Below are 23,622 nucleotides of genomic sequence, written 5' to 3' on the forward strand. Positions count from 1 at the left end.
CTATCATAACAACCGAATTGTAAAGTCTTTTATTATTACTGCTGTTATACTAAAAGAGTAATATTTCTCAAAGACTACTTAGATTTTCTGCTGTTCATTTAGAAGATTGATGAGGATTAAAATGAATAACATATCAAAAAACATATCTCAGGGACTCCTGTGGTTTTGGCTGAATGCACACAGGATTTTCATTGTAAGCCTTCTACAAGCTGTTAGGCAAAATTTATTTATACCAAATATGCTTCCAGTAAATACACAGTGTTATTGAAAGAAATTTCTTAAAGACCTATTCTGCATTTTAGTAAACCTTCTTATTGTGAAAAGCTTACAGATGTGATGCACTTGCCAGGCTAGCTGTAAGTTAAGGGGTTTTTTTCCTTTTGTTTGGAAATTTTTTTTATTACAGAATTTAAAATTAAAAAATGGAGTGTCACACAATGGCAATAAGATACTAGAGTTTTCATTCCTGTTTGTCTGTAAATGCTTTTATCAGGCATTGATTGAATTGGGATCAAGAATTGCGGTCAATGTGTGAATTTGTTACTGTTTAGTAAAGATGAATCTGCTGTCTGGAAAAACTAAGGTGGATGAATATAATTACAAAGAATATGCCCAACTCCGTGTTCACATTCACATATAGGCTTCCATAATGTGAATTGTTCCACTTGGAAGACAGAGACTTAGGGATAAACAAAGATGATTGTTACTTTATAAAAAAGAGGTCATTAATGATTTCCTTAATGTATCTTGCAGATATTCTGGTAAATATGCTAAAAAAAGAAAAAAAGAAAGCACAAGATGCACTTTTACAGCTTAATGCTGCCTCTGCTGGTTCTAAAGTCTTGGAGCAGTCTCTTTCTATAAACTTGGAAGAAAGTCAGAGCCCATCTATCTGTTTTAGTCTGAAAGAGGCAAAAGATTTCAGCTCTTCAGTTCACAGACTACCTTTTATTTCCAGACAAACAGGTTAGTGTAATTAATTAAGTGAGCAGTTATTGGATTATTACAGTAAGATTTACAGCATATCATTCAAATGTGTAGCAGAACAGGAAGCTTTTCAATATCAGCCGTATTGTGCTAATTCTTTATCCACAAATGCAGGGATTAAATTTATAGCTCTCTCAAAGTGCTGATGGCTTTTACAAACCGATGTGGATACTCTGTTGAACAGTCCTACAAAACCAGAGTATAAATTCAGTTGCAAGCCATTGAATCTTTGAGGAAATTCTCAAAATAGGGTTTTTTGAGCATAATTCATTAAAAAATACTAGAAAATAATATTTTTCCCCTGGAAGATTTGAAAATACTGATTTTTAACAAAAAAGAAATCTAAACCAGAACTTCAGATACTGAGGGAATTTTTGTGCAGGAATTATTAATTGCACAGCATCCTTAAACACCAATAAACACAATTATTTTTTTTTCTTTTTTTTTAATCTTCCAACCTGGGAGAGAAATCTTACATTCAACTAAAATGAAATTTCATTGATTATGCTTCTAGCTCTGATGTCAGATTGTAAACACAAAACTTTTTGTGATTCTATTTAAGATTTTTTTTTACATTATGCACTTTATATATTTGGGCTTTATTTAGCATTTTTAATAAACCATGGTGATTATTTCTGTTGTTAAAACAAAATGAATGTGATTAAGTGAACTGAGACAAATAACTCCGTCCTGTGCATGCGAGTAGCTTTAGTGAAATCGTACCTTTCTGGACCAATTCTTTAGTAAGTGTGAACAAAATAAAAATTCTTATGCTGATATATTTAAAAAATATATATATTTTAGTTGTTTTTTTAAGTTGTTAAATAATTCACATTGTTTGCAAACAAGTTACAGGTGAATTCATAAATAATGTATTCATTTAGGATAGCTAACACACTCAACACCTTTTTACCATGTGCCGTGCCTTCGGCAGCAGATGAGTACTGTTTGTCTGTAGGTAACCGAGAAAAGCTTTTATCTCTTCTAGTAAAGCCAGCTTATTGTTATTCACAATTTATTCTAATTGCTGCTTTGTAAATTTTAATAGACAAGCATATAAAATACTGTTCATTGAAAAAAGAATTATTTGGGACAGATGGTTGGGACAGGGAATCTGCCACAATGATGAAGTATTGTCTTTGGTTAATCAATAAGTAAAAGTAAATGTAATTGATTCCCACCCTGTTCAGATAATGAGTTTTAGATGGACAGCTGTCTGGGATGAAAAGGTAGTATGTTTTGAGATAAGACTTTTTTTATATGATTGGATTGCACAATATATAGTTTTCTCATTCTGAAAGTAGCTGGAAACCTACTCCCTTCTTTAGAGTCCTCTTCAATCAGTTTTGGGTCAGGTTCTGATATTCTGTGTTATTCCATGTGGACATGAAAATGATCAAGTCCTCAATAACCAAGATGCTTAAGTGTGAACATGAAAGTCCTCCCTTAGGTTCACTTAGAGTTAATTTATTTTTAAAATTTTCAGTCATATTGCTTGAGGGCTAGACATAAATAAAAAATTGATTTTGGACTACTTTAGGTGGCTGTATATCTCTGCATTCCTTTAGAGTAGCCTGACATTCTGCTACAAGTCTACTCCAGTAATGTTGGCAGCATTTGGACTCTTATATGCTGTATAGCTGTTATAACGATAATGCCCTAAAATATTATTTCTTAAAACACTTGCGTTATTGTTCTCAGGTAATACTTAGAATGGCAGATGTAAAAAAGTAGTAGAAACACTGTTAATAATAAAACACATACAGCCTTGCCAGTATCCCTTAAACCCAACCTCAGGAGATCAATTGTCTCTGCAAGAATGTAACTGAGCGTCCAAGCAAATTGACAGCATTTTGTACCTAATATATACATAACTTTCTATTTCTCTTTCTTTTGTTCTATCTTTTAAAGTTGTGAAAGTAACAAGCTTCAATATTTATCTTCATATTTTAACTAACATTTAAATTAAAAATTTCTTATAGACTGGACATTATATATTTTTCAAATCAGCTAGTAGGGTTTTCGCAGTTTGATTCTTCATGGTACTAAGAGACATGTTTGAGAAAAACACTTGTAAACATATGCAGACAGTTCACCAGAAAATGTTGAAAAAGGTCTCGCTGTGGTTATTACTATTTTTCTATTTCGCTATAAAGCTACGACAGTGCAAAGATACATTGGTACATTCTTTGGCAGTCAAAAACTCTTAGCTCTGTCTACTGATGGCTAGGATAGAGCTCTCTTTTCTATTGGACTCAGGCCTGAACACGTTTGTAGGCTTCAGACTTGATTAATCCCATTTGTTCTAAGAATGAAGGATAATGTCTTGAAAAAACACCATCTGGTGAAAAGCATAGTGGTCAGCTTACATAGCAAAATAAGTTATTTGCAAATATGTAATTTTAATACTCTGATATCCACCAAATACATATTGTGACTTAAGGTTTTCCTTTTAACCTTCAAATTTCTGTATGGATTTGAAGAGCTTTCTCATCCTGGTAAGTTTTTGACAGACTACTGCAGTGGTGAAATTGTCAACTGGTGGGATGGCTTGTGAAAGAATGGGAAAGATGTTTGATAGGGACCATTGCAAAAGCATGAAATGCCTTTCTCAGGAGTTAGGAATTACCGTGGACCTCGTCAGGACTTATAACTAATTATTTTAATGTTGTCTTGCACTCTTCAACGGATATGGCTATGAAAAAGATTTGTCAACTCCAAAAGTCATAAATACTGAATCATGCACCTTAAAAGATGAGATTAAATATTCAAATCATTAGATTCCAGAAGAGTGAGTTTTAAAAGATATGGAGGTATAGGCAATATTTACTGTTAATATTTTGGAAAATGTATTCTTCTGTATACTAAATTTTCAAAACTACCTGAAACCATCCCTAGAACCTGATTTTACAAGATTTTAAGGCCATATTTCACTTTTTCTATATAAGTAATACCACAGAACTTAATGATGTGCTTAAATCTTTATAGAAACAGCAACTCAAACAATGCAAATTATGCTGAGCAGTTAGCATACATTGTGTAAGTAAGGGAGGTTTTATAGTGCTTAATGGAAAAAGGTTAACTTAACATTGTGGTTTTCTTTCCTCACATCATCTGAGCTGGTTATTTATGACAATAAATAAGGATGTTCTTGCAAATTATTAGTTTCAAAATCCACATAAAAAAACTTCCAGTAACGGTATACAGATTTTGTTGCATGTTTTCTTTTTTTTCTAATTGAATGGTTCAAATAAAAAGTTTTTTAGTGTCAGTAGGTTCTGGAAGTGCTTATGTTTTCATTAGTAAATAAGAACATGCTTCATCCTAGATTATCATGTATAAATTTTACATATTCAATACATATGTTTATGTATACTGTTTTATATGAATTTTGTGAGGATTTTTTTAACTGAAAGCAGAGAGCATCTTCAGCTTGAAATTCAGACAGGACAGCTGGGAAGTAGAAACTTGGATTTTCCTAGCGTCCTAATGTGAACAGATTTCTTAAACTATATAAGGGTGCCAATTATCCTCTAAAATTGCTTAGTAACTGAACTAGCAGTTGATTGTCACAGTTATTTTCTTTGAGTACTCTAAAACTTTAGTAGGATTGTGACTCTATCAATAATTGTAGTGAAATTGCATGCAGGAATCCAAAAGCAATTATAAACAATAAGCAGGAGAGAAGTTAGAAGGAACAAATGAATATACAAGAGTTGTATATCATGAGTTGCATACATGTAAAGATGTCTAAGAACAGAATGCTGAAAAATTAGAAACTGAAATGTTCAGAATTCTAATTATCCTCGTTTCTGCAAAAGAAAAAAATCCTTCTTAAACTCTGCAGTTTTTCAAATGTGTGATTTAGAAAAAGAATTAAGAAGTCATTAACATAATCAGACTGTCAAAAGGCACAATGAGATCCAGTACAAGAAGCTATTGATGAAACTGAGCAGTCAGGAATTAGGCCTAAAAAAAATACTAAAGACTATTTGAAAGAGAGTATATTAAAACTCCTTCTTCATGTTTTATACTAGTCCAGTGATAAAAAATCAGGATGAATCCTACAGAATTTATATCATGGATTTTTACAGTGGATGCTTCACATATTCTTTAGAATTATCTAACACTGCCATGCTGCCACTTACCATAGAGGATTCTAGGCTGGACTGATATTGCATCTGTTCTGTTATGGCAGTGTCTATGTGTGTTTGTTCTTAATTTTTCTTTGAAAAAAAAAGAAGTTGAGAATTTGTTTGGTGATTTCTTTCTTATACCTCTTAATTTTTCTGTGTAGAATATTCTTCCATATTTCTTCTTTCCATTCTAAGTTACTCAGCTGCTGAGGAAATCCCTTTGCCTCCTACATTTCCTATTTATCATGCTCCTTCTCATTTTATAGGAAGAATTTACTTGATTTGATGTCGTATTAGTATTAACTAAATATAATTATGTCCTCATAATCATAGAATCATAGAATCTTCATGGTTGGAAAGGACCTTCATCGAGTCCAACTATACACACACAAAAAAAACCTTACAATCTCTGTCACTAGAGCATGCCCTGAAGTGCCACATCTAGACGTTTCTTAAATACCTCTAGGGATGGTGACTCAACCACCTCCCTGGGCAGGCTGTTCCAGTGCCTGACCACTCTTTCAGTAAAGTAATTCTTCCTAATATCTAACCTAAACCTCCCCTGCTGCAACTTCAGACCATTTCCTCTGGTCCTGTCATTACTCACCTGGGAGAAGAGGCCAACACCCACCTCTCTACAACCTCCTTTCAGGTAGCTGTAGAGGGCAATGAGGTCTCCCCTCAGCCTCCTCTTCTCCAAGCTAAACATGCCCAGCTCCTTCAGCCTTTCACCATATGACCTGGTCTCCAGACCCCTCACCAGCCTGGTAGCTCTCCTCTGGACACGCTCCAGCACTTCAATGTCCCTCTTGTACAGAGGGGCCCAGAACTGAACACAGCACTCGAGGTGAGGCCTCACCAGTGCTGAGTACAGAGGCACCATCACTTCCCTGCTCCTGCTGGCCATGCTATTCTTGATACAAGCCAGAATGCTGTTGGCCGCCTTGGCCACGTGGGCACACTGCTGGCTCATGTTAAGCTGGCCGTCCACCAGCACCCCCAGGTCCTTTTCTGCTGCGCAGCTTTCCAGCCGCTTGTCCCCAGGGCTGTAGCGCTGCTTGGGGTTGTTGTGACCGAAATGCAGGACCCGGCACTTGGCCTTATTAAACGTCATACAGTTGGCCTTGGCCCATCGATCCAGCCTGTCCAGGTCCCTCTGTAGAGCCTTCCTACCCTCAAGCAGATCAACACTCCCACCTAGTTTGGTGTCGTCTGCAAACTTACTGAGGGTGCACTCAATCCCCTCATCCAGATCATTGATAAAGGTATTAAACAAAACCGGCCCCAAAACTGAGCCCTGAGGGACACCACTGGTGACCGGCCGCCAAGAGGATTTCACCCCATTAATCACAACTCTCTGGGCACGGCCATCCAGCCAGTTTTTAACCCAGCGAAGAGTACACTTGTCTATGCCTTGATTCGCCAGCTTCTCCAGGGGAGTGCTGTGGGGGATGGTGTCAAAGGCCTTACCAAAGTCCAGATAGACAATGCAAAGCTTTTGATAACCTCAGAAATATGTTAACAAAAAGTAGCTGTGTTTTATCAACAAATGACTAGTATAATTACATCTTTTATGTAATGCAACTTGTTCTGTAGTCTTTAAATACGAATCTCAGAAGCATTAGCAAGTTCTCAGCTTTGATACTATGCACTCTCTTTTTGCAAACAATTTTTTGTGTATGTACATGTGAGTTTTCTTTGAATATAAAGTAGGAAGCAGAGTGTCAGCTCAAATTGCCTGGATTGTTGAACCTTATGCCCTGCACTCTGCATTGGCAAAGGCTGATAATGCAGAAAAAGTTTGGATGGTGACCTGACTTTGATTCTGTCCCAATATTTCATCAAGCAGAAGAAAAATGGAAGTGAGGTGTCTTTCTCACTCGAGCACAGAGCCTCATTTTTCACATACTGCAGACCTGCAAATAATATTCATAACTATAAAGTTATCCATTCCTTTCAAAATCCATCTGAATGGTATACATATGTCTTCTTGTCTATAGACATTAAGAATTTGTAAAGATGTGTGAAGGGGCTTGGGCCTGAGCCAGGGTTGAACTCCCAAGTAGAACCTTTACTGTAATATTAAAGCTATTCTTCATCATTAAACACTTTCTTAAAAGACAAATTATTTAATTTAGAACCTTTCATTTGTTTTGCAGTTGATACGTTATGTAGCTTTAACATTTGTTTGCCCAGAAACAGATCTTTGCCATTTTGTCATAGAAAGTGGAATAATTTCATTCTGTTGTCTTCATGCTACATTTGCTGCTGCTTTTACATCATAAAACCTTCAGACTTACTCACCTGTTACCCAGTTCATCAGAAAAAGTAATTTATGCTGCTAAACTTACGATAAGTAGATGAATGATAAGAATACAGGCAGCCTTGTGCAGGCAAAGTTTGTTTCTCTGTATGGGAAAAAATGTATTATCTCATAGAACTGGTATCTCTGTATGGTGAAACTTATTTTTACCATTTTCTCCCATATCATCTAGGGCCATTTCTGCATTGAAAGATACAGGTAATGATGTTTCTAGTCTATCCTATCCAGACACTAGCTGCCATTACTGTTTCACTGCTGAGCATGAGGTAATAATCTGTGTTTAGAGGAAAATTTTGATCCTGATCTCATCACAGCAGTAAAACAACTCCTGGACCAAATTTGTCCCATGGCAGGCTGACTTGGAAGGTGAATGAGTGACTTCTACAACTGTACGTGTCTATAAAGGCATGCTTGTGATTTTATTTTTTTTTTAAGTCCATCCTGCATTGAATTTGTATGCTCTCTCAGAAGAAACTGAGTGAATATAATACATCTTCAAAGAACAACTGAAATTGGACATGTGGATTGTTGCTATGTTTTGTATTGTGCTTTTTTCAGTGTATATTACAGCCTGTATTAGGATGTTCTCCTTGATGATTAGAGCAGAGGAATACGTAAGTGTAGTGTCCTAGCAATGCCCTAGGTTTCACTGATGACATTGGGTTGCATAGCATGGAATTCTTCAGCTAAAAATTATACCAGTTAACACGCTGATAGATTTGTTTTTCTTGGATCCCAAAAGACTTCTGTTAGGAGGCAGTGGTAGGTAGGCTGCCTGGAAGCAGTGGAAGACTGCCTGCTGCTGACATTTTGGCAAGCCAGTTCCCATCACTGAGGAGGTTTTACGAATTGCATAAAACAGTTAGCTTAGAGCGAACAGACCAGAACTTCTTATCTTATTCCAAGTGTTATACCATGAAAAGGGAGAACTTACTTTTCAATAGCCATCTTAATCACAGAACACTCTAAATTATAAATCCATAGCTACCTGAGTAAAAGTGAGCAAAACACGCTAACATACTCAGTAGCTGCTGTTATTTATTGCATCATAAGATCTTTCATAAATGTGAAACAGGCATAACTCTCTGGCTATGAATTTACTTTATGTTTCAGATGAGCACTCCAGAAAATGCAAAGATAAGTTATTGGCATAATAACCTGAACTTTAGAAATGCTTCAACATTTTTAATTTAAATACAATAATTTAGGTCATCATAAAGTCTCTACTGCAGCTTTATTTTTATTCATAATTCATATCTGGTAGAGATATTGAATGTGAAGTCCAAATTCAAATGTAGAACTACATATAATCTTTCTTGGGAGATGGTGTCAATTATTACAAATTAGTAGTTTCAGGATAAATCAAAGTATGAACAAACCTGGCAAAACAAGAAGTCGTCCGACTTCATCATATATGTTACTGGAGTGATAAACATTTTGTTTTCTTTTACTTTTATCATATTCTATTACTTCTTTTGTACAGATAAGTCTTATTTTGAAATAGGTCTCAGACTGCTGCTTGCTTCTAGCATAATTCTGTCAGTGTAAGAGATGTAGGATACCATTTTTCTTCCTGCTGGATTTGTTTTTCTCCTGAAATATAAACAGTTTGGTTACCAGAAAACAGTGTGAATATTGTGACATTCAAAGAACACAATAGATCTTAGTAAGAGCTTCAAATAGTTGTATATGCTGATGGGCTTGAGAGCGATTATTTTGCTGTCACAGAAGATTTTATTAGGATCGTGTTTTGACCATTTTTAGCCATTTCCTTTATCTCTCATTGAGTAGTTGTGAGGTTTTATGAGAGTTTGGTGAAGAACTTACCTGCTATGTATCCCATTTTACCTGCTATGTATCCCATTTAGGGTTTAAGATCACATTTTGCCAAGCACTGTGCTAGCGTTTACCAAAAAGAACATTCCTGCTGAAGGGCCGACAAGCTGACTTTAAAACAAAAGGTGAGAGATGGTTTCTATAAACAGATGGTGATTATGAATAGCGGGAAACTAGTGATGATAACACATCAACTCAATTCTGAAAACTAAATATTTTCATCTTGTGTTAAGACTTCTCAAAATATTTATCTTGGCTATTTTATATATTTATGTAATAATTTGGGGGAAAAGGTTCCTTCTATTGTTGGAAAACCCACAGAAGGCTCCCTAATGGAAAGGATTGACTGAGGTTTTCCATCAGAATCTCTTCTCTGTCCTTCAGTTCAGAAAAAGGCAGGTCTCAACCCTCCAGAAAAATTAAGTGCTTAGCAAACCTGTATGTTTCTTGAAGTCTTTTCTGTGTCCAGTAGTGCTTTTGGGGTATCTGGGGACAGACTCTTGGCACTGCGCTCATGACAGATCTTTTGTTAACAAACAGATGTACCCATTTTATTGCTATTTGGTGAGCAAAAGAGCTCACTGATGCATTTAGGGAGTTGTTCAGACTTACTGTTGATCTTTCTCATTAGTCAGAAAAGAAAGTATGCGCTACATTTTCTGTTACAGGTCCAGGAAAAAGTATATATTCCATTTGCTCTCCAGCTGAACTTCTACCAGCTCTTAGTAAGATGTAGTGAATGTTTCATTGCTACTGTTAAACTTTTGTAACTAATATTTAAAGTAAGACGTGTTGTTTTGCTAATTTCCTAAGCGTTCTATAACATAGAGTGATTATTTTCTACGATAAATTTTTATTATTGCCAAGTTTAAGGACCAAGCAGGAAGTATCAGACTTCACTGCTTAGGATTTAGGTATTTTAAAAAGCCTTCAAAATAAATTCAGCAGAAGTTAACAGTCAAGTATATGCTTTTGAACAATTTATGGGGCTTTACTTCTGATAAGTTTAACAAAGTCATTTTCTGGTATTTCAAGTCAACAGATAAAACATGTATTGCTAAGGCTCCAACTTATGTCATAAATATGAATGCATGTCTGTCTTCAGGCACATGTTTTGTAGCATGTAATTGTGGGAATTTTTGAATTTGTCATGTGCTTTTATACATTTTGCTATCTCTGACTGTCTCACAGTTTTACTTCCCTTTTTAATCCTGTGAAATGAACAAAAAGTAAAGATTAAAATTCAAAGTAGTTTCTGGAACAAAATTACTCTCTTTAAAAGTACACTGATTGCAAAAAATACGAAGACGACTAACCCTATGAATTTTGTAGGAGACTCAACTAACTTCTGGGGTTTGTTTTTCAGTTTGTCTGGGTTATTTTTTTTTCAAAATGTATTCTTCTATCTATACTGCTTCCAAGATCCTTATTTTTTTGGAATTCACAGTGAGTCCACTGTGAGTCTTGCATCAGTGAACTCCATGACATTGAACTGAACTCACTGACATTAGTGAACAGTAAAAACCGAATGCGTTAAGAAACTTGAGGCTCTGTAGAAACATCTATGTAAGCAGCAACAGATGACTATTCTTTGTTACAAAGAAATATAAATACATGTTGTGAGATTTAAAGTTAAGTGAGCTCTTGCAATTGGTATTCTATGATAAAGCCCTGTGTGTTAGGATTTTTGTCATCTTAACTGTTTATAAATACGATCATAGTTATTTTTAGGAGATGAAGCCCAGATTTTGCTTTTTGGAGCTAGGTCTCCATTTGCAGCATCAAAGGCAGATTTTGTAAGTTGTAAGGATTTAATGAGAGGGGGGAGTGGATCATTACAGTACTTTCATTAATTTTGCAGAGATGTTGAAACTTAATTATCTAACATATTGCAAATGCTGTTATGTAAAACCACTTACTGCTTATAGGACCATCAACAGCTTTTTCTTTCTCCACATTTATTTAGTTTTACAAAAGATTTCTGGTTTTTCTAAGATGCTCATCATGTCTTTCTTTCCACTTCTCAGCTGGGAATCTCTTGTGATGTGGAACGTATGTTTGGAAGCTTGTTAAAGATCCTTTTGGCAGTTTTTACTGCCTTCTTCTTGAGTCTGTTTAGATGGGGAAACTTTCCAGTATTTTTATCCTAGTTTACTGTTTTCTTATCCAGATTAGTCTGCTGAAATGTAACCTAGTGTTCCCTGGAAGTTCTCTACTGTTTCAAATCTTTTTGGCTTGCCGATTCATTAGCCGTATTTTGGCCATTTAAAAAATGCTATTGGATCCTTCAGACTAACTCCTTAAAGATGTTTTTGGTTTTTGTGACTGAAACTCTTCAATTCCTGGTATTTGAGAGGTAAAATATGCTTCTGAAAGTTTCTACATACTTGTAGGGTGGTTGAATTCCTTTGTATCTTGACTGTCAGGTTCGGCAAATGCATCTGTGAAACTTCTTCCATATTGTTATTGTTATGAACAGCGGTCCCAAGAGACTACAGTGCCTTTTAATAGAGCCGCTACATGCACGTTACATATGCTTATGGGTATTACAAAAGACTAGAAGCTCTTCCTATTAGTTTAATCTTTAGATATTTCAGTGCAGATACTACAAATTCTGCTAAATAATAGAATAGTCTAGAGTTCTATTTCGCTTTTGTTTGTCTATTTAATCTAAAAAATGCCTTTTAACATCCTGTTCCTAACAGAAACAGATATTGTCTTGAGAGACTAGTCTCAGCATATTTGAATATAAAACTAAACTAGAAATTATTGGAAATATACCACAAACCCCTACTTTTTCCTGATATTTGCAATACATTTAACAGGATAAGTTTTTTACAAATGTTTCAGGCCAATTTCGTGCTTCAATTATTGTACAATTTTTCCATAGCTGGTGGAGCTATGACTTTTTGCCTCAGTACGAATGAGCTCTCAAGGTTTGGATGCTTTTGCTGAAAAAAAATCAAACATTGTACAGTTCACTTATCTCTGATACATCATCTTTTTTTCTTTTACAGTTTTAACTCTGGAACATCTATTTAGTAACTCTCCCTTTGTTTTGTTCATTTTCAGCCACTGTTGTAAGTTCAGAAAATAGTTTTAAAAGAATAACATAATGTTAGCAGGGGATTCTGTAGTATCCAGGTTAATTTGAGAAAACTTGGACCATGATTGACTTTTGTGTGAAAGAAAAGAATAAACAAATTATTGGAGATGAGCTCTTAGAGGTCACCTCAATTAGAGCTGAGGTGATACTCGCTTTTCCATGATGTTATGCAGTAAGTTTGGTAGATTTTACTTCTAGATCAGATAAAAGCTCTTACGGCTTTTCATTGTCGGGCTGGTCTTACAAATCTGTGGCTGAGATGCTCTGCTGTAACCATCTACTGACCTACCTTGAAAACCATCTTTAATCTGTTTATTCCTAGAGGCAGGTAGGAGCCCATCTAAGGCTTCTTAGGTGAGGCAAATTTGAAAGTTGGACTGAGTACACAGAATTATACAAAGAGCTGAAGTGGTTCTTTGTAAACTTGTGTGCAACCAAAGATCCTTGAATGGTAATTATTGCCACTTTTCCTGTCACAGAAATGGTGTGGCTAAAGAAATTATTTAACGTTGATAAGCATTTAGCCGGAATTCCAGTTCTTCTTCCAGCCACTGATATCTGACTCTGATACAGTGAATGGTGGAAGCTAGTCATAACCAAGTTCTAAACTGTCTACTTTTGTGTTGTATTACAGTGCTTACGATTAATCTTCTCCCATTTAGTAGTTCTTCTGTTTTCCTGTTTTTCAGTTTTTCCTGCTAATATGATTTCTATAAGTGAGTCATTTGGTGACTGTTGGGCAAAACATTTGCTGAAAGATTTTGCTGTTGTTAATGGTGCTATGCCAAATACTTGTACAAAAAGTCCTACTCATAGTGTGAGCCCCCTCCCTGATTTTCAGCATACTTTTACTAGACCCGCATTCAAATAAAACTAAATTTCACCTTTTACTGTCTTTTCTAGTTTCCTAATCATCAGTCTAATTTTCCATCATTTTCTGTTATCAGTATTCTCACTCTTTTACTTTATTGTGTCTTGAGTGTAATAATCTCAAGCCTTTTCCATCTGGTTGTCTCCTGGCCCTTGAACTGCTGCTGCCTCTTCCTGTTGCTGAACTTGTTTACTGTTACTATCTTAGGGGTTTTTTACTGTTTATTGTAATTATGTAATTCCTTCAAATAATGATCATCTCAAAATATATTCTGAAGTTCAGCTCTAGGCAAAACTAATATAGAAAAGTAATCTGAAAATCTGACGCTGTTAATATTGGATACCATGTTTGAAACCTTATTTAGTTTATTTTGTAATGCCTATCACAATGTAACTACTGCTTTCTGATGCCATTTTACACTTTCTATTATGTAAAGGTAAAAGCCTTTTTTAAACATCGGTTTTTCATGCTGGAACTAATAATAAACCTCCCCAAAAATCTGAACAGAGAGATTAACTTCTTTAATACTAATAATTTTTATTTGCACACTATTTTAGGAAAACACTGTCTCTCTTCTGCCTTTTCCTCAACAGAAATCAAACCAGTTTCTCCCTATTTTTGTCTCAATATGGAGAACTCAAAGAGAGAGAGTCTGGTTTATCACATCAGTAGTTCAAGATTATTAAATCTTTGGCTTTAAAAATTTTCACTGTAGAAGTGAGACTGATATCTTGGCATCCTTTAGCGTATGTATGTATCTGATTTATGCTCTGCTTAAAGTAAAGGCAGACTCATGCAGGATTTTTAATGAAGAGCTGTAGTATTTTCAACTCTAATGTTATCTTCTCTTGCGTTGGTTTATACTTTCTAACAGTATGTTTACCTCACATTTTCAGGCTTTTTTTTTTTTCCTTTTGCAATTATGATAATCCAGTGATCATTTAAAACAGAAAATACTTGCAAGCTATATCATATGAAATGCATATAAAACTAGACGCATCTAAAATTTCAATGAAGGAGATCTAAAGTTCGAAGTGGTAACTTTAATTCTCTCTCAAAATCACTGCCTTTAAACAATTAAGTCGATGTGCAACTAACTTTTTATAATACAGAGGAGATTATCCAGGATGTTTCCAAGTGATAAAGTGATAAAAAAATCTTTTCTTGAAAAGAAAAGACACTTTGAAAGTGTCCGTGTATCTATTTTTGCCAAGAATAAAGTAAATGTATTTTCCAGTCCTTGTTTACAATGTATTTCTTCCAGAGGACAGGCAGTAAGAGAACATACCCTAAGATGTTATTTGTGGCTTTGTGTTAATACTGATTGATAAGTTTTCTCATGTATTCTCCAAATTTTATGTCTATTTTCAGGAGATCTCATTGGAGCCCTTTATATTTAAATTGCTCTAACAGCTTGTGTAACTTTCTTTATACTTTCTTTTCCTTTTCTTAGGAATTTCTAAACCTTCTTTCATAGTAAACACAGCACAAAGAAAGCTGTGCTGTGCTAGGGAATTGTACTGGGGTTTTTTCATATGAAGTCCTTGTCACTTCTGACTGCTAAACTGCTGAAATAGTTCATTTTTTCTGAGGCTTATATTTCTGAAATAAATTTTAAAAAGAAATCATAGCGGTACATTGAAATAGTCATGGATGTTGTAAGGACATGTTCCTGTGCCACTGCCAAAAAAGACAGCACCCCCTCCTGAGCAGAGAAGTCTTGGAAAGAGCTGCATCAGTTCCAAGGCCAGATACTTCACAGGAAGGTATAAAACCCCAACATAGACTGGTGTATGATAACTTGTGGTTCAGTTTGCTCTCTTGTTGATATCTATTACTTAGTGTTTAGCTGAAGTGCTAAAGCACAAGATTTAATATTTCTTCCAGTTTTTAGTCGTTATGATAATTCTATATTATGTATGTGGCCAATCCCCTTCTGGTTTCTGAAGAGCCATGTACATATTTAAAATGATAAGTACTTTGACATTTATAGCTAAATTTTTACATGCTCGTTTTCTGGGCACAACAACTGCAGCCCCATCAAGGCCTGATGATCAAAACATCCACGTGGCTTAAGGAGGACAGCACAAGGTATCTTATCTCCCACTCTTGTGGGGAGTCTTGAGTTTGGGGGCATAGCCTATAAAGCTAAGGAAAAGGGTAAGTGCTTAGAAAGTGAATAGGTCCAAGGCAGTCACAAGACTCATTGTGTCATTGCATGACCAAGCAGAATTTGTTGTCAGGGCTTCTGTAAACCACCAATGCTGTTTTAGTCTCTGAGGAAGTGTGTATAAGGATGTTGTTATTTGCCTATGATGTCAGTTGGATGATATCACATATTGAACATTCATTTAAAGTTTTGATACTTTGTGGATTAGAACTTTCACGCATCTATCCTTACTGTTTGAAGAGGCAGGCTGAGTCAAAAGGATCTCTTTCCCGTGCCTAATTTCCCTCATGAATCATTGTTTGCTCTCATGTGTTGTTCCTAGGTATGTCTTTCAGTGAATTTAAGGTTAAATAAAGCTGAATATAAAAAAATTAAGGTCTTTTTCAGAGTGAAATAGCCCTAATATCAGTTTCTCAACTTTATGAATACATATAGAATGGAGTTCAGTTAGGACTGTATATTGGAATATGTCCTGTTTGGTTTTGATTAAAAATTTTGGCATATTCTTCTTTGAGATTGGGATTTAAATGAGACTTAACGTAACCACTTCAATCCAGATAATTATTATGCAGCATTATGGAAACAATGGGAAGAACTCCTCAGAGCTTAGAGTACCACTCTTGAAGAGAAAGTTTTCCTGTAGTTTGTAATACAACTTTGTAGGTTTTAAGACTCCAAGATCATTTGAGTATGTACTATAAATAAGCATGTTTTAATCTATGACTGACAAGCAATGAATGACTAGGGCTTTTTTCAAATAAAGAATTTTGCTACAATGTTCCATGTGTTTGTTGCCCTAGGTTAGATTCCTACAGTGCTGTATAGAGCTACAGCTTTAAACTGTTTAGAAACTGAATTGGGTGCAAAAAGGCACTGCTTGTCTGTTAAATAGAAGTGGTCTCTACATATATGTGATGGGCACAGTTCTACAGTGTTGTGGTTTAACCCCAGCTGGTAGCTATGACCATGCAGCTGCTTGCTCAATCTCCCCCAGCGGGGTGGGGGAGAGAATCAGCAGAGTAAAAGTGAGGAAAAACTCATGGGTTGAGATAAAGACAGTTTAATAAGTAAAGCAAAAGCTGCGCACAAAAGAAAAGCAAACCAAAGAATTCATTCACTGCTTCCGATTGGCAGGCAGGTGTTCAGGCATCTCCAGGAAAGCAGAGCTCCATCATGCGTAACAGTTATTTGAGAAGACAAAATGCTGTAACTACGAACGTCTCCCCCTTCCTTCTTCTTCCCCCAGCTTTATGTGTTGAGCATGGTGTCACATGGTGTGGAATATCCCTTTGGTCAGTTGGGGTCAGCTGTCCTGGCTGTGTCTCCTCCCAACTTATTGTGCCCTTCCAGTCTGCTTGCTGGTGGGACAGTATGAGGAGCAGAAAAGGCCTTGACTGCTTAGCAACAACCAAAACTATCAGTGTTTTACCAACACTATTTTCATACCAAATCCAAATCATAGCAGAATATCAGCTGCTAGTAAGAAAGTCAACTCTATCCCAGCTGAAACCATGACATACAGTATTCCTTCTTTGCAGATATTTCTGAAATTAAGCTCTTGGCCTAGAAACGTCCATCATTTGGGACTTGCCTCCTTAAGTAACAACGGCTATAAGTTGCATCTATTACAAAAGGGAAGATCTGCAGTCAGCCCATTGTTTCAGAAGTGTCTTCTCTGTTGGCCTCCTCGTGAGGTGCCCCAGAACTTTCTAGTACTATCTTTCCACACTGTTCCAAGTCTGCTTTGTCCAGGTTTTAGAAGGAAGGAATAGAAGGAATAGATTGAAGAGTGCCAACTATGAGAAGAGGTCTATGTTTCTGTATTCCTATAAGTGAACTTGATAGCTGTAGGTTGAATTTATGTGTAGGTGAAAAAAGCTTGGGTAAATTTGGTCTTGTCTTGGTCTTTTGAGTAAATTAACTTTAATGCTGGGTTTTAAATTTATGTGATAATATCTAAAGCAGTGGAGGGGGACTCAAAGGAAAAAGGGAAAAAGATGATAGGCCTTTTATTTTCTCTCTCACACTGTTTCTGGTCTTTCTTTTATTCAAATGTCAGGAATCTGTTTGATCTGTTTGGTGGAATACATTAAGAGACCATGTGCTGGTTACAAATAGCAAATGTGTTTCTGAATACTGTTTTTTGTCTGTCTTGTAAAAATAGTGTGGCTGACAGGAAACTGTAGTAGGAATAGACAGTGTCAGTAATTGATATTACAATAGTTTTGGTGCCTCACACTTGACTATCTAAACAGTGGGAGGAGAAAATTGGTGTGGAAGGTGTAAAAAGGGAAGGGCAGGGATGGATTGGAGTTATTTTTGATAAATAGGGTGGAAAGGGGAAGAGATTATGTGTAGTTTAGGATATATTCCTGATGAAGTTGGTAATGAGATGAGGAATGAGAGAGACCACAGGTTGGAGGGAAGCAAGATCTGAATTACTAGGGAACAAAATGGAAACCCAAGAGAATTATTGACTGGAGAATGGCTAGGCAGAAAAGACAGCAATATGTGTTTTGAAATGACATGTACAAAAAAAAAAAAAAACCAGTAGTTGGGAAGTGACTGCATGTCTCCCTTTATTTAGCTATTACCCAAAAAAAGAACTGAAGGCTAAAAGGCAGGGGCCTGAGCTAGAGCTTCATTAAATTAGGGGGGATATAGAAAGAAGAGTTACAATTTTACACTGATGCATATTTAATTGTGGTCCCTTAGGCAAATTTTTTAGTCTTTAAGATAAACAGGTTGGCCTGGAGTCAAAGCAACCGGATTAATAGCAGGTTACTTTTTACTTTATAGATAGTTCTAATCACTTTGTTTACAAAAATTATGCTGTTACAGTCAAAGACTTAACTTTGTCATAATGGCGATTATGCAGGCCAAGGCCTGGTGAAACACCGGTTCAAAAGGTCCAACAAAATAAGGTTCAGTCATTGACAGCCTGTTCAGTTCATCTGATGAGTATCATGTATTTGATGCTTTTCTGTTACAGGAGCCTAAGTGTTTGTTATAGATGCTTTCTCATAAAATTTTCCTTTTTTATGTGCTACTGAGTGAGGCATAAATAGTGTCAATGTCAAATATAACAATGACTATAATACACCGTGTTCCAATCAATGGTCTCTTTGCAGACTTCTGATAATTTACTCTTTACAATACACTCACGTGCTAGGCAGTATGGAGAGAAGATAGGAAAAACAGTAAAATACCAAAAATGGAATAGTATCAAGTCATGGATGAAGTAGTCGGTGTATTTGTTGGTTGGAACCTGTTTGATGCTATTTTTCCTGACAAATGTAAAATTGAATTTATTATTACTGGACTGTAATACTTTGAGCAGTCAAATATATAACACTGGCATACAGTTCTGGGCTAAATTGAGTTTTTGTGTGGCTGAATGGAATGCCCATCTTGGTTAGATTGAAAAATGTCATAAGGCTTTTTTTACCCAAGTGTTTCTGCCAAGTGCGTACAGGAAGTGGCTTTGGCAGTTGTGTCCAAACAAGTAACTTCATTTCCTGGAATCTGCTTTTTTGCAAAATGTGGACTTTAGGAAAGAAAGTGCAAAGAGGGATGTTAAGGGGTAGAGGAAAGATCACCCCTAAAAGCCTCTGAAAATAAGTTTGCCCAAATTATCAAGCTCAGTTTTTTCTAGATATAGTCACGACAGCGTCATATAATTTATTTTTGCAAATTGATAGTTTCTTTATATAATAAAAATAATATTAAAAATCTGTTGAGCATAACTATACATAATTACTGAAAGTATTATCTTTCCTAGGGTCCATTTCGCAGTGGTCCATTTTGTCTGGAAAAAAAGAGACAGCGTTTAGTGTTTATTGTCAAGACAGCCATAAAGTAGTTGAGATACAAGAGAATGTGTTGTATGACCACACAGGTTATAGAGGCCTATCGGCAACCTGAGGTTCAGTAAAGCTTCTATTTACTGCCATTAAAAAAAAAAAATATTAAAAAATTGAGAGAGAATAGAAGTTGTCAGGCATGATTTTCAGTTAAAAAGGAGACGTGACTTGATGTAACATTAAACATATTCTGCTAAAAATTAATCTGGATGGTCAGGTGCTATTTTATATGCTATTGCAAAGTCGTCTTTTTCTAGTCTAACTTGCTGGGCTTGATTCACACTTTATTTTTGTCCTTCTCTTTTTTGTCTGCTCTCTTAAGGTTACTGTCCTGAATGTTTCAATAACGGTGCCTGCAGCCTTCCTCAGAGTGCTGGATAGCTGCCTAAAATACAAGCACAGCCTTCATCTTCCTATGCTCTAATCTTAGGGTCAAATCATAGATCTTTTTCAGATGCTTGAAAAGCAGTTTCCAAAGCTGGTTTATATCAATATATATATTTTTTAAAAGGTTATTGCCAATGAGGGGCTATTTCAGAATTGCCAATACGGAAAACATACATTGCAAAATGCAGTAGCAATGAATCATAATGTGAGTCTTTCCCATACATCAGATGGGAAGCTTGAAAAAATTACCATTTTCTTATAAATAATTTTGCAAAATCCTGAAGTTTAAAGAGAAAAGTAAATACTTAGGACAGAAGATATCTTAGTGTCACAAAAAATGCTACAAAGTTCACAGATAATGGAGAAATCAGAATACACCTTTTAATAACAAATTTAGTTGGGTACTAATAGAATGACAATACATGAAACAACTTAATATAACTGTTGATTTTGGTAGAATTTTTGTCAAGTCATTAAAGGTTCTTTTAGTGGATCAAGAGACAAGAAAAATGCTTTGGAAGCAGTTCAGTGCAGTAATTAATGCACGAGTAAAGATGAGGAAACACTTTGTATACCTTTCCCAAAAGGCAAAGGCCGTGCTTGCTATGTCATAAGTGGCAGCTGCTGTAAATTTGCTTGGGGGTGGGATCTTTGCCTTTCCCTTTTTATTTTTGGTACTTCTTTCAATATTTTATTCTTCAAATAATCATCTGGTTTTTGTTTGTTTTGTAACGTTCACTTTTTCATTATGCAGAGAAAGTTCAGGCAGTTGTCTTGTTTACAGTTGTGACCACTGACTATTTGTGCCCAGTCTTGTTAGTCCTAAAGAAATGAAACTTCTTAGTAAGAATATTTCCTGAATAATGTGTGAGCTTCTGTTAACGTTTGCCTTTATGTTTCTGATTTTCACTGAATACTTTTGATAAAGTATATTGCCTGACTGAGGTTGATAGCTGGCTTATTTTTGTTGTTTGTCATGTTTTTACTTCATGTTCACTATTGTTTGCATGATTCTACTGTTGTGTGGATTTAAATTATAAATAAAACAATTCAGCTTTCCATTGCATTATAGAGGCAATACATTGCATTTAATAAGATCCCAGACTGAAATGCAGGGCATCTGTTTTTTATTTCAGTCTTTATTATTTACTAAGTTTGTGAACTTATGCAAGTGACCTCATCTCTCTGAACCAGTTTCCTCAACTGTAAAATAAATTAGAGTGGCTTATCTTTCATGATCACTTTGAGATTTCATGTTCAAAGGCCCTCTGTAAGTGCAAAATCTTGTTTTTCTAACATTGAGGAGCAGATGAAATGATTTGTGAAAGTAAGACAGTGAATTAGAAGCAGAAACCAATATAAACCTTGGAAGTCTTGACTCTTCATTTTCAGTCAGCATAACTGTTGTAACACGGTTCTTGAGATTACTTCTCTTTACTGATAGCTAATTTGTTTGTGAAGCATTGTTGAAAATCTAGTTTATGTTGGCTACTTAAAATTCCGTGCAAGCATGGATGAACATTTCTCTTTATATTATGTTTTATATTTATTGCAAACTCTAAGAGTAAGCTGCATACAAATATATTTCATGCAAAGCCATCTCTACTTGCTTAGTAAAAGAAAGCAGAATAAAGCACTCAGTACTCGGAGTGAGCTGGGGAAGTTCAGACCATTAAAATTATTGTATTTTTTATTATGAATCCTTTCTTCTGCAGTACCTCCCCACTTTGATCACCTCTATTTATGCCATTTATACCCAGCTTTAGCTCTGGGGAGAAATAATTCTAAGCATTTCAGAAATTTACTTTTATCTTTAATTGTACAGAGAGATAGTGACATCAATTTGAATAATGGCCAGTATTTGAACGCAGAAGGAGAATGTCTCAGTTTTGTATCAGGAGCGTTAAAACAACTTTACGTAAGGGAATACTAGAAAAAAAAGTCAGAGTTCCAGGCAGACATCCTTTTGATTTTCAGCAGGTTTATTTAATTAACTAAAGCCTTAGAGCTTATGGCTCTAAGATAGAGCACATTTAATATTGAAGTAAGCTTGTATGACAAGGAATTTCCATAATATATTGTCCCATTTTGATCTTAAGGAAAACAAGCAGTTTAAAGCTATCAAATAATGTACTTGGCATTCAGGAAGAATTATGCTATTTTTCTAGTGATAGTCACTTATTTCAACAGATTTCCAAAGGGCAAAAACACTCTTAATTCTATGTCTTGACATAAGCAGATTTAGAGCTACAGAGGTTATTGGTGCAAAAATTATCTTTTCATCCTTTGCTGCACATTAATTATATAGTTCAGTTGGTTATAAATTTTGATTGAAAAGGAATTGAAAGAAGTAGCTTTTCACAGTGGGAATTCTGCCAATATGAAATGGAATTTTACTCAAATACTTTACATGACGTGATTTTTTTTTTAAGTGACGTTCCCTAACATAGCTACTGAGACCATTGAATTTTCACCAGAAAACCTCTGTCGTATTATGAGTCAGAGAGAATCAACAGGGGAGTGAGTAATCAGTTTTGCCATTAATATCACTGGGTCAAGAATGTCATCAGTTTTGATTAAACTGGGAGTTTTTCAAATCAAAGAAACAGAAGACAATAATTAAGATGCAGAAGAACCCAGATTACTTGACTTTTTTTTTCCTTCTCAATTTTAATACAATAGACATGTATTGGGCGTCGTAAGAATAATTCGTTTTCTCTTTTTATGTACTGTGGGTCACAATAACTAACGCTGACTAAATTAGTAGGAGTGAACTCTGTAGAGAACATTTTTAAGTGGTGTGAAATGTGTTGCATCTTATTGTGCAGTTGTAGATCATGTTTTATAAAAGAAAAATAATTTGTATTTTGAATAATGAAGGTTAGAGCGTTGGTGGGTTTTCTTTACTCATTCATTGTCAGAAGGGAGAAAGATTTTGCATCTCCATGCTTATCCGTGTGTGCATGTACATATGTTATCTGTCTCTCTGATTTCTATGAATATGCTTGGAGGGAAAAAATGCCAGCGCATGCTTATTTACAGGATCAGGAATCTAGCTTCTAAATTAATTTACTTTATATCTTTAGTGTTGAGGATGGTAAAAAAATGTATAATCATGTAGCATAGATATCCATCTAATAGTACGTGATCCGTAACCGCTATAATCTTTCGTAGGCTCATGGAATTTAAAAGATAATATATATTTCTATAAATAGTCATCCTCCAAAAAGAGAAATGGTCAAGAAATTGCTAAAGATGCACTGATAGGTTTCTGGAAGACAAACATTCTGTGAATTATTACAAGCAAATAGATGTTGCCAAATCCTAGGCTTTATTTTACCACACTGCAGTATCAAATTGCTCTCTGACTTTTATTTCATGGGGAATTTTTGCTGCACATAAAGACAAGGAATTATTATTTTGCTGAATGCGGATATTTATTGTTATGGCAGCAGGACTTACTGTTAATGGGATAGACTACACCAGCCCATAACTACAGGGTATAAGGCACTTCCTGCCTCTAGGGACAATTTAAGATAGAAACTTCATCAAAAAGTTGAATTAATTTTACCATGGTGAGGTTTCAGGGATTAAATTTGGAGTTAATAGTCTGTTAGTACATTTCTGTTTCAAAATGATATTTGTAAACCCTGATGTGATTATTTCTAATGTTTTCTCTGAGTACAGAAAATAATGTGAATAGCACAGATCTTTTGGTCAACTTCAGGCAGCAATTATGAGGTCTTAGCTGTCTCTGCTTATTCATTCTCCCTTTGGTAAGACAGAGAAATTCATTTTCTGCAGCAGACCTGCCCTCAAAGAAGGTATCTCAATCATTTCAGTGGCCCGATATCCATGGTGGGATTTCACCTGCACGGTATGGAAGAGTGGGAATTAATTGTCCGGTAATTTTACAGTACTCATAGATTTTTTACTCTAAGCT

The 23,622-nt window shown here is 35.5% G+C and overlaps 1 protein-coding gene across 1 annotated transcript in view; it reads left to right on the plus strand.

The window, feature by feature from the left end:
* KIF6 (kinesin family member 6) overlaps nucleotides 1-23,622 on the plus strand; it is a 171,792-nt gene that overhangs the window by 74,806 nt on the left and 73,364 nt on the right. Inside the window, exon 13 of the mRNA XM_054195458.1 lies at nucleotides 754-966. Within this exon, the coding sequence (XP_054051433.1) occupies nucleotides 754-966 (213 nt within the window). The remainder of the gene's footprint in view (nucleotides 1-753; nucleotides 967-23,622) is intronic.

This window comes from Rissa tridactyla, chromosome 3 (assembly GCF_028500815.1).
Source record: "Rissa tridactyla isolate bRisTri1 chromosome 3, bRisTri1.patW.cur.20221130, whole genome shotgun sequence".
Classification (NCBI taxonomy): Eukaryota; Metazoa; Chordata; class Aves; order Charadriiformes; family Laridae; genus Rissa; species Rissa tridactyla.